The sequence below is a fragment of the Thrips palmi genome, unplaced genomic scaffold (genome assembly GCF_012932325.1).
Source record: "Thrips palmi isolate BJ-2018 unplaced genomic scaffold, TpBJ-2018v1 HiC_scaffold_12, whole genome shotgun sequence".
NCBI lineage: Eukaryota > Metazoa > Arthropoda > Insecta > Thysanoptera > Thripidae > Thrips > Thrips palmi.
Window position 1 is genome coordinate 526,363 of NW_023144623.1, and position 11,288 is coordinate 537,650.

General features: G+C 38.6%; 3 protein-coding genes across 3 annotated transcripts in view; 1 reads left to right on the plus strand and 2 right to left on the minus strand.

The window, feature by feature from the left end:
- The first annotated feature begins 996 nt into the window (after nucleotides 1-996).
- Nucleotides 997-7,487, plus strand: LOC117640737. The gene is made up of 17 exons (XM_034377587.1): nucleotides 997-1,117; nucleotides 1,201-1,306; nucleotides 1,388-1,461; nucleotides 1,557-1,779; nucleotides 2,298-2,487; nucleotides 2,585-2,668; nucleotides 2,763-2,963; nucleotides 3,048-3,371; nucleotides 3,439-3,601; nucleotides 3,678-3,789; nucleotides 3,977-4,044; nucleotides 4,194-4,410; nucleotides 4,471-4,624; nucleotides 4,931-5,026; nucleotides 5,094-5,204; nucleotides 6,637-6,726; nucleotides 6,826-7,487. Exons 1-17 carry the CDS (start codon nucleotides 1,063-1,065, stop codon nucleotides 7,450-7,452), a joined length of 2,895 nt encoding a protein of 964 aa, XP_034233478.1. The 5' UTR covers nucleotides 997-1,062; the 3' UTR covers nucleotides 7,453-7,487.
- Nucleotides 5,127-6,334, minus strand: LOC117640743. The gene has a single exon (XM_034377630.1). The coding sequence runs from the start codon at nucleotides 6,058-6,060 to the stop codon at nucleotides 5,218-5,220; it is 843 nt and encodes a 280-aa protein (XP_034233521.1). The 5' UTR covers nucleotides 6,061-6,334; the 3' UTR covers nucleotides 5,127-5,217.
- A 1,663-nt stretch (nucleotides 7,488-9,150) lies between the features above and the next one.
- The window catches only part of LOC117640397 (ubiquitin carboxyl-terminal hydrolase 36-like), a 5,885-nt gene continuing 3,747 nt past the window's right edge, over nucleotides 9,151-11,288 (minus strand). Inside the window, exons 13-18 of the mRNA XM_034376875.1 lie at nucleotides 11,186-11,195; nucleotides 10,842-10,880; nucleotides 10,533-10,771; nucleotides 10,344-10,455; nucleotides 9,495-10,002; nucleotides 9,151-9,372 (exon numbers count right to left, since the gene is read on the minus strand). Of these exons, the coding sequence (XP_034232766.1) occupies nucleotides 9,371-9,372; nucleotides 9,495-10,002; nucleotides 10,344-10,455; nucleotides 10,533-10,771; nucleotides 10,842-10,880; nucleotides 11,186-11,195 (910 nt within the window). The 3' untranslated portion in view covers nucleotides 9,151-9,370. The remainder of the gene's footprint in view (nucleotides 9,373-9,494; nucleotides 10,003-10,343; nucleotides 10,456-10,532; nucleotides 10,772-10,841; nucleotides 10,881-11,185; nucleotides 11,196-11,288) is intronic.

Below are 11,288 nucleotides of genomic sequence, written 5' to 3' on the forward strand. Positions count from 1 at the left end.
CGAGGCAAATGAACCAGACAAGCATGAAATCATGGGGAAAGGGCCAAACTTTAACATAGTTGGGATCCATTGGTCTGGGTTGAGAATCTTGCCTCTGGCGTTCAAAAAACGTGAAAAAGTGTCCCAAGTTACCCCCGTTGACGGTATCAGAACAGTGATGGTTCATCTGAAGGTGGTAAATTTTCAGGTAATAGGGTACTTCGGAGAAATCCCGAACCGGATGTGACGTAGAAATCGGGAGAAACAAAAGAGCATCGGACGACCCGGGGCGGCGGTGGTGGGGGAAGCGGAGGACCAGTATGAGAAATCGCGTTTGCGGAGTAGGCCGGCTTCGGTTTTCAGGCTGTGTTTGTTGCAGGTTGACTATTTATTTACTGCTGATAATCATTAGTGGTTGACAGTTCCTCTTGTTCTTTCGTGGTGTTAAAATAGTGTTTTCGGCGAAGATTTTCTGCGTCGGAAATGCAAGAGCATTGTTTAAAGCTGAAATACGACTTCGACCTAACCTTGTAGGTTATGTATTCAGGCACTCGTACGCACTTTCTTTTTCCAGACGTTTTCCCTTAGGAAGTCCAACAATGTCTGCCACCATGTCAAAGGTAAATATTCTAAAGTACTAAAATTAATTTCTGTTCGACCTCTCAATGTCCTTCAATGTATCATAGTTCGGACAAAGGTTTGTAGTGATGTTGGTGATCTTTGTTGTGGTGCAGGTGGACCCTTGGAAAAACACGGACCCTCCTGATATGTCTGTTGTGATCTGTGGAGATAGTCTGCAAGTAACATGGAGTGATGTGGACCACGTTCACTGTGGCCTCTTCAATTTCGGAGAGTCCTGTTACATGAATGCGACTGTTCAGGTATGTGTTGTCATGGAAATGTACCGAGCTTGACTTGGCATCGTATCACAGTCTAACATAAATTTATTATCTATTTGTTTAGGCCCTTCTTCACCTTCCGCCCTTCATTCATCTTGTTTGCACTCTGTCTGGCCAGCATAGAAGAGGCGGCAAATCTTCATGTGATTGTGTTGTGTGCGCCTTCAATACAACATTCTCTGAGATGAAGGCAACAACATCCATTCTTTCTCACCAGAGTTTGGCTGACAAACTCCCAGGTACATTCCTTGCCTCAAGGTAAACCCTGCCGTATCTTTCTATGAAACATGTAAGTCTATTTTAAACCTCCTATTTCTCTCAGTGATAAACAAGAAGTTGAAGCTCAATAAGCAGGAGGATGCTCAGGAGTTCTTGATTAGCGTCTTTGACAGGATTGTGCATGAGGAGGTTGTGCGTCATTCTGAAAAGTATGTATGATGTATCAAAGTGCCCTCTGTACCAACAGTGTCACTTGTGTAAGTATTAACACTTTTTATGTTTGGTTGCAGGCAGTCACTCTCCTATTGCGCTAAACTCACGACTGGCATTGATTCCCTGTTTGGATTTTGGCTGGAAACAACAAGTCAGTTTCATTTTAATTGCAGCTACATGGCACTTTGCATTGAAACTATTTTTGAAGGAAATCGTTTGATTTACAAAATGTTTATTTATCTACAGGTGTCTGCCTTGGATGTGGGGCTTCGCACACCACTTACAGCAGTCACCGCCACCTTCTTATTCCCACTTCTGGCAAGACTGTCCAAAAGGGCATAGATGCTGTTATGTCCAATACTGAAACTGTACAGGGGTATGCATGTCCTGCCTGTCATGTGAAGCAAACTTGTTCGAAATCCTTACAGTTTCACACGTACCCAAAAACTTTGGTTGTGACTGTAGATAGGTAAGAAGTTTATGAATGAATTGTATTAAAAAATGATCGTAAACCCTCAGTTGCTGCTGCCAACTCCCCTCGGTTTCTTGACTTATGTAGGTTTAAGTCCAGAATTTTAAATTCCTCCTAGTTTCAAGCCTTCAGCTCATGGCAAAAGGTTTTTTTTTTTAGTTACTTGTGAAGAAAGCATAGACTGTTTGCAAAACCTTTGCTTACAGACATGTGGCCTACGCTATCTTTATTCATACATTGCTGTTATTATCTTTATTATTGTCTATAATAGTAATAATAATTTGCTAAGCGTCAAAAGTTGGAATTTTTGTAGGCAGGAGTTAGGAAAGTTTGGGGGAACGACCTTGTTTCTTCGGAAACCATTACAACTCCGAAAGCTATTGACATTTAGAACCCATGAGGGTGGTGAGCTACTAAAAAATTCTGAAACCAAACTGCTGCCCCCATTATTTGATAAAATGGTGTTTGTATGTTTTACTTATCTCATGCCCTATCTTTTTTATTTCTTCCTTCAGATTTGTCAACAGTGAGAACGATTCAAAGGATGGAACTCCCCTGGTCATGAACCGCAAGATATCTGTGGGAACAGCAACCTATTCATTCAGAAGCAGTGTCATCCATCATGGTCCAGTCAAAACCGCAGGGCACTATACTTGTACAGCAGTCTGCCCCGATGACTCATGTGTGGAGTTAAATGATTGTGAGGTAAAAATCTTTTCATATTTTTTAAAAAAATCTTATTCTACAGTGCTGTGGAGAGAAGAAAAAAAAACATTTCACTCATTACTGCTGTCTGTTACAGGTGAAACCTCACTCAAATAGTGCTCAGGCATACGCAACCCTAATTGGTTCTTATTTGATTTTCTATCAGCTTGAAAGCAATATGGTAAGTGTCCTATTTTTATTTTTATTGTCACTTGTAGTGCACCTGTTCTCCCCCCTCATTTATCTATTCTAACCCAATCTTATTTCTATTACAGGTATTGAAGGTGGTTAAGCGGTCAAGGATACCAACTCCCACCAAATTGAGTCCTGCGTCCAAGAAGTGGAAAAGCCCTTTTGAGAAGAAATTGAGTGGAGGTATTCTCCAACACCTGTCTCCAAAGAAACCTGGAAAGACTTTGACGTTTGGGAAATCGATCCTGAAACAATGTGCTTCTGCTTCAGAGCTTTTAGCTGAGGTGAGAAATTTAACTTGTGTTGTGCTAATTTCCACATCCACACTTAAAACTTGCTCGCATTTTTATATATTTTTTCACGTGTAGCCATTACAGTCTGACAACAGTGATCAATATCATAAACCCACCAACAGCAGGCTACCCAAGCAAGTTCATAAGTCAAATGAGCAAAATTTGAGAGCAGCCTTGCCCAAGGACACTTTGTCACAGTCATCTCATGAGTGTGCCATCCCAAGACCTTTGACTAAAGCTGAGATCTCCCAGGGGAGTATGGTGCCTCTTGTACAGACCCATCTTCCGAAGGGGAGTGTTAATTTATCTGTTTCTCAACATTTGAATCGTGAGAAATTTGTCAAAGATTGTGGCATTCGGAACAATGGAGGTACTTCCCATATTTGCGCTGCCCTGCAGGTAAGAAACTTCATCTCATTAGCTTCATGTATATGTGAACATCTCTTGATTAAGTCTTTTCCTGCAGATGTTACTCCATGTGCCAGAAGTATCTGCATTTGTTATGGCTGATGTGCACAGGAAGACTTGTCGCTCGTTTCTTTGCTGTTCCTGTGCTCTTTTTAAGCAGCTGAATGACTTGCTTTTGAGGAGATGCTCCCTCCCCTCTTTTTTCATTAATATGTGGGAAAGTAAGCCATAATTTTGAGTCCTTCTTTTTATTTTGTTTTCAGTTCATTCCATTAATACTCTTTTTTGTTCGATTAGGGCAGTGCAATAATATTTCTGAGGAGCTGCATCAGAGCTCATTTGAATTTCTTTTCCGGCTTATTACAACACTGAGATCGGAACAATACCAGCAAATGGAGAATGAAATACGGTACGGTGGATATCAATTTATTAGGCCTGTGGAACCATCACCCTTTTCCTGTATTCAATTTATGTGTTGAGGAATTATTAATTTTTTGGTTTGCTTTTCAACATTTATTTAAGTTATGCTGCTTTTTCTACTATCACATACCCTGTTACATATTATTACAATGTATCTTACCAGCATTTCATTACAGATATCCCAAGTGTTCCATATGGGACACCTTATACTCTCATCTGTTTAGTGGAAGGCAGATAATCGAAGGTATGGCATGGTATCATTGCTGGTGATGGTTGCTGTCTTGACTTGAAGTTAATTTCAGTGAATATACAATTTTATAAATTTATTTCTGTAGCCTCACAACATTCTCACTCAAATGTTCAATATGATCTATTCTGAATGATTTATTGCAGTGTGGTGCAAAGAGTGCAGTCTACAGAACCTCCCACAGGAGTTTTTATCAGTTGAGATCCAATTACATAAGGATAAGAATACAGCTTTTGAAATTGAGAAGAAATTGGCTGAAAGGATGGAGAATTTGTTGTGTTGCACATGCAATAAGAACACATTGAGCTGGAAGCCTATTTCTATAACAATGCCACGTTACTTATTGGTGCACATGTCACTGAAGTAAGTTGGCTCATCTTTATCTGTGTTACTTAAAACGTGTGACTATGTTTTATCATCCAGTTGCAGGCTGGAGTTTTCCCAAGTTCGGTGTCTTTCTGTATATGGTATAAAGTTTCAACTCAAGTCTTTCATTACCCAAGCTACAACATCACCACAAGCATTATTCACTACAGTGTGTGAGGAAGGGGTCAGTCTACAATTTGAGGATGCACAGGTACGTTGGGTGTAGTAAGGTACTTGTCATTCATATTGTTCTATATTCTGTAAAAATTCTATATAAATTCCATCAAACAGCTCTTGATTCAAACATAATATTGGTTCTCAAATACAGAAGTCCAAAAACAGTAAAATGTTTTGGTACTGGAATAGTTCAGTACAAGATTACATAAAATATAAATTCACAAAATGTCTCATATAGCCAATAACAATAGTTACAATAATATTAAAGAGACGTCAACTGATTGCATACTTTACAAAGTTGTAAGTACACTGACTCTAACGAAAAAATATTTCTTTACAGGTCAAGAAACTTGGTCCAGCTACAATGAACAAGAAATGCTTCCCTCCCCATTCATCAATGACATTAATGTTTGTCCAAGCAACAACAATTACCACAGTAAGTTAAATACTATACATTAAAACATTAGAAGTGTTCTTGTTTCAAAATGAAAATTTCTTTTCAGCCGCCTTCCGCTGAACATGCTCTGTCCCACCATCATACCATCAACTGGAATGCCGGGTTGGCAAGCAGTATGGATGCTGCAGAATCGTCTGACATGCACTCCTCACAAGAGGTAACACAGGAGATTATATCTTGATGGCCGTGAGGTTTCTTGGCGTCTTCATGGCAAAGTATTCTGGAACCATTATTTCCCAATGAAATAATGCCAATTTTTTCCTGATTTCTTTCCACAAACTTTCATTGAAGGGAACTGTTATGAGAATTGAGCCATATTTGCTCCAAACAAAAAAGTCACATGATGAGCATTCTGTGAGACCCATCCCCATTTGAATTTGGTAATAATATTCATGAGTTTGCTTCAGCTCTAATTGTCCATTTGAATTTCTTGTAAGGCAGAAATTACTCATCTGTTTCTTGTTCAGAACATTTTCAAAATTATTGGGATCCTTTTCACGCAAAGTGTATGGGCACTTAATTTCAAGATTTCTTGGAGGGCTTCTGTCAGAAATAACTTGGCCATCAAGGCTACATGCCAAGCCTAAATATTCTGTGTGAACATGCAAACCTGTAGTGAGCACTTGTACAGTGTCATCCACTGCTCTCTTCTTTTGGATGTATGCTTGTCGTGCTTTTTCTTCATGAGAATTTCCATAGCTGCAGGCTTTTGAGGTAAATGAGTCAAGTCCCCACAGATGTTTCCTGAGAAATTGCATAATGCTGTTGTCTGATGTCATGCGACAAATTTTTTTACAAGAAGAAGCCGTGCAGTTGAGGGCACGCACAGTTCTCCAAATTGCTGACTTGCTCTGTCCTTGGGTACCAGGAAACTCAAACGGTCCTTTGTAGCGTGGGTTTGGTTTTGACTTCGAGTAAAGTTCTTCTAATGATTCATAATATAGCCATCGGCTCTCATCAAATATCCATAAGTCTTCCAAAGTTATTGCATAATCTTCATATGTAATGGACATATGGGTCTGCCAGTAACAGGGAATTTCTTTGTATTGGAGGGCACTCAAGAAGTCATTTATTTGTTGTCTACTTGGGCCACCCTGCACAGCTGTTGGCCGGGATCAAACTGAGCTCTCCTCTTCACATTAATCTTGAAAGAGTCGTACTGACGTTCGGCTATGGCAGATGGATTGCGTTGCAGTGCTCCTTTGCCCCATTCTTGAGGTCGAGAGGTGCAGGTTATAGCTGTAGAAAACAGACATAACTTAGTCAAACAAACAATTTTATACTGTATTAGCCCAAAGCATTAGCATTTCATTCGCTTGAGCGGAGGTGTAGTTTTTTTTAATCACTTATATCAGTTACTTTCAAAATCATAACAATGTTTCATTTGTTTCTCAAGACATATTTTTGTACTAAGATCTTATCACCCATATTTCTTCTCAATACTGTAGAAATTTTAAATGTTCTATGGTAGAGCTAAAAGATAAATGCATCCCTTTTATACATCTATTTATATTCCTTCTCAGAGACACCAAAAAGTAGTTTCAGAATTATTTTCTTAACATTAATGATGTTTAATTTTTTTTTTTAAGGTAAACAAGGATTCCAGAAGAAAGGCCTTTAAGGAGTTGCTGGCAACAATCTCATGTGGAAAACACATTGGCATCCAAACTGATCTAAAGGTAATGTACAGTATTGTTGCTATTATAAAACTATAATAACTCTCGAAAAGTGGACAGTCATCATTGGCCTAACTTATTGTTTTATGTCATTTGTTGTAGGTGACGGCATGTAATGTTCAGATCCAAACTGATCTTTTTGATTATGACCGATTTAAATTGGAAGAGTCTGATTTCAAATCTTGGATTGGTCTTACTGTTGAAGATTTTGAGGCTCTTTACAATCTGCTTGGTGGTACAGAGGTTGTTTTGAGATTAAAGCAGAAATACTCACAAGCTACCCCCAAGAAAATAAGTGTTAAGACAAGAGTTTCTGGAAAGAATAGGTTGTTGCTGTTTTTGCTCCGGTTGAGACAAGGATTCACTTTGAAGCAACTCTCTTTCCTATACCGTTTAAGTGAGCCATATATAAGTGATTTGTTTTATGTCATGACATGCCATCTATATGAGACATTAAGAGAGATGAGCAAACATGTCTTTGCAAGTGCAGCCCATCAGTCAAAGAACAAACCTCGAGTGATGAAGCCCTTCAAGAATTTAAGAGTGATTTTAGATGGCGTATCCTTTAATCTTGAAACCCCATCCAATTTCGAGCAGCAGGGAAATACTTGGTCTACGTACAAACACCACAATGTTGCCTTATTCATTGTTGGAATATCGTGCCATGGAGCAACTGTATTTGCTCTCAGGGGATGGAAGGAGGAATGTCAGATAAAGTTGCTACACTAAAGAGCAATCTGATGGAATTGTTGGAGACAGGAGACTGTGTCATGGTTGACAAAGGATTCGAGCTTCAAGGTGAGATGGAAAAAATTGGGTGCACTCTTCTAAGGCCACCCACTAGGAAACGTGACAGGTTTTTTACTAAAGAAGAGGTCAACTTGACTAAAGCCATTGCCTCAGCAAGAATTTATGTAGAGCACGCAATTGCTGATATAAAGGACAATAGAATTTTCAGGGGTGATATACCTTTAACTCTTATTCCAATTCTATCCAAGCTCGTGTTTATTGCTGCATTTTTGAGAAATTTTTCACCCTCACGGATTTCCAACTTGTCTTTCAAACACGCTAAGGATGATGAAACCAAGGATGTGATGCAGGATGATGTTCAAGAATCAGCAGAAAATATTGATGACCCAGATGCTCTGTTTGAATTGTCTTTTTAATTTTGTGTCTGAATTGTTTAATTGCCATATGCTCCCTAGCAATGTTAACTGCAAGTATGTCTCGTCTGTATATAGAGGACACTGTCTGTAATGTCATCCAATGTTGCTTCTGTGATAAAAATTGTGATTTTTTTTTACTTATTAAGTAATACTGTTAATTTAAGGGTAGATGTGCATAAGAGCTGATGCCACACAATGGGTATGACCTTGTGGCGTGTGATACCTGCTACCCAATTACTACTCCAAGGGTTTGCATGCAAAGCGTAAAAAATAAAGAATTTTACTACAATTTATTTATTTTTAAGTAAGAACATCAATTGTTTCCTCATAACTACAGCAGGCCTGAAACTGCAAGGGTTAGCACATCCGAACAAAACACAAACACAAAATAGTCAAAATAGTGTTAGTAATAACATAAATTAAATAAATCAAATTCTTACTCTATATTTTAATACGGTAGTAACCCATAGTAATAACATAAATTAAATAAATCAAATTCTTACTCTATATTTTAATACAGTAGTAACCCATTTACTCACCAAACACATTTACTCACTACCAATATAGCATGCTGTCCTTAGGCTCCCAAAAATACTTCCCATAAATGTAGCAGGCCTGAAACTGCAGGGATTAGCATAATTACTCAGTAACAGAACAAATAATACTCATACTAGTGTTAGTAATAACATAAATGGAGCATATCAAATTATTCGTCCAGTGTAAGCTTTGCTGTGATGAGAAAATAGTTTGATAAATAATTTAATACAGTACCAACCCAGACAATTTTATTCTATGAGACACATGCAATTGTTGTCATGAATAGCCAAAACTACATCAACCCCACATAAAGCACCTGCTCTTAGGGTGTCTGCTTGTTACAAATAGATAATATTTTTTTCTTGTAAGAAGCGTTTACATACCACCAATATAGCATCCATTCCTTTTGCTCCCAAGACTACTCATCCGATTCCCAAAAAGCACATGCTCAACCAGAAAAACTGTGCAAAACTAAACACATACTTGTTCAGATAAAAATTTAGCAATTGGCCAAGCTCTGCAAATTTGGACCCAAAGAGGATTCTGTGTTAAAGCATAGCTGATCACTTGCAGTGATTTTCTTTTTTAAATGGTGTAAAGATTTAATGTCGTTGCCACAAAGAGGCAGATCACTTAAGAGATGGAACCACCAAAGAAGATAAGAGGTTTCAACACCAATAAAGAAGTAATGTGTGACAAAAGTTAGTTCACAGTTTACGGCCAATACCCAAATATTCCCCTGAAAGAATCACTCAGACTTATACAAGGAAGCAAAGAACGCTGTAAGTGGAGATCAAAACCAAGATGCAATTCAAGAGAATGCAAAAAGCCGATGCACTCAGATTATCATTTTGTTGTCTTATCTTACCACTTAACGCGATAAGTACATGATGATCCCAGAGCTCTCCCCCATTACTATGGTAGGAAGAAGGAAAGAGCTTCTTTCCTAATGGGCAAATGCAAGTTTTCATATTGATCTTTTTCAGAATTAGTTGACACTACTTACAAGAAAGAAAAGCTTCAAAATTTTCTAGTGCTTTTCCAGACATATGTAAATGTAATACTTACACCCGTAGCCATTGAGATGGATGTGTGCCAGTATCTGCAGCAACGCTGCGCTCACGTGACTGCACCGGCCATTGGCAGTGGCCGGGCAGGGGTATCCACAGGTTGCTTGGCATACTCCACCAGTAATTGTGGATATCGTAATGTAGACCCAGTATGCTTCGGGCTCCATGGACGCTCTCACATGGGCCTTCACATAATAATATCTTCCATCAGAACAGTCTTGGAGTCCTTTGACCCATCCACTTTTGACGTATTGCAGACCCCTTCTCAAGACCTTCACACGGAGCATCTCCTTGCACTTCGGATCAGTGAATGGGTCTTTCATTTGTACTATGTGGACAATTTCCAATGCCTCATCTGCACTCTCGTCAGAACTGGAACTGCTGCACTGAAGCATCGGTCTTGACTCTAGGAGGTAATGGAAGATGCTACCAAAGTTGAAGCTCTGGGGTATATCCCTGCTCGGGAACGTCCCAAAGCCACAATCAGGGAAATTTATTTGAGAACACTGAAATTAAATAAGAAAGGTAATCATTACTGACAGGCTTATTGAAGAGGCGTTATCAGCAATCCCCAACCAAAAGTAACTGAGGTGTGGAAAAAGAAGACCAATTCTACAACAAAGCCTTAAGTACGCAAAATGTAATCAATTTTTTAAAATTTCTTTGCTTGTAAACCCGTTGAGTTTCTATAAGAAGTTTTAAGTATAATTTCATTTTTTTCCATCAAAATTTTCTCTACATCCAATTTGAAACGAATATAATTTCTTAAAGATTCATTATTCAAAGTAATGACAAAGCTGTGGTCTTTAATAACAATCATAAATTGTGTTAGCACTTCAGGTTCTACCTGTATACTGTAGGCCATGCGAAGTCTGTCAAGTTTCCGCCTAATCCAAACACCCTTATCTGCATCTCTCCTGACTAGTGGTGGCTCCGCTCTATTCATACATTCGACAACCCTGAAAATAAAAGAGGTACAAATTTTGTACATGATTGGAGGATAGGCCAAACATTCCGCAACTACACCTGTCCATACCTTGCAATCAATGCAGTCTTATTTCCTCTCACATTTTGCCCATGGCAATACAACCACCTCTTTAGATCCCTAACCACATTTTCCTCTACAGTAGGATTTGGCAGCTTGGCGCCTGGAACATCACTTTCGGACAATACAATGTCACCTTCATTGTAGTGAGGAACTTCAGGGCGCTGTACACTGACATTTGGACTGCCAAAAGTAAAAGATTGTGCGGCTGGCAGTTCATCAACAAAATCCTGTTGATAAAGCAAAATTGTAAACACAGAATATGAAAAAAAAATGGATATCAAAATTAACCTTTCTTACATCAGCAAAAATGTCACTGCTACTTCGGTTGAGCACCTCCTGTTAACCAAAATGAACCAACAATGTCAAAATTTCAATGGGGAAATTTTTTTTGTCTAAATTTAGACAGGTAGCTCCAATTGACAGTGTTGGTGGATGCGTCTTGTAAATCATTGCACTTTCCTCCTCTCAGAAAAATTTAAAACCATCCGGTAAAGTAACCTAAATATTTTTTCAATCAGGAAATGGGCATTTTTCTTTCAAGAGTTTAGTTAAACACAAGATGTAGAGACATTTCTGTGCCTCTTTGCAATACTTGACTTTGTAAGGCATTAACATTGCAGCTGCTTCTTCCACTTCTTAACAATGGTACCTCTATTCACCAATTTTGAACACAACTTAATGAAACAATGATTATGTACCATTTTTATTTTTATGGCAGGAAAGGTGTCAGTTGAACAACATATT

What these genes read in the sequence shown, in the direction of transcription:
- LOC117640737 (XM_034377587.1), top strand. Translation starts at nt 1,063, where the DNA reads ATGAAGGCAACAACATCCATTCTTTCTCACCAGAGTTTGGCTGACAAA. An exon ending in ATCAGCTTGAAAGCAATATG is followed by an intron (nt 2,669 to 2,762) that starts GTAAGTGTCCTA and finishes TTTCTATTACAG; the next exon opens with GTATTGAAGGTGGTTAAGCG. An exon ending in ATATTTGCGCTGCCCTGCAG is followed by an intron (nt 3,372 to 3,438) that starts GTAAGAAACTTC and finishes CTTTTCCTGCAG; the next exon opens with ATGTTACTCCATGTGCCAGA.
- LOC117640743 (XM_034377630.1), bottom strand. Translation starts at nt 6,060, where the DNA reads ATGTCCATTACATATGAAGATTATGCAATAACTTTGGAAGACTTATGG.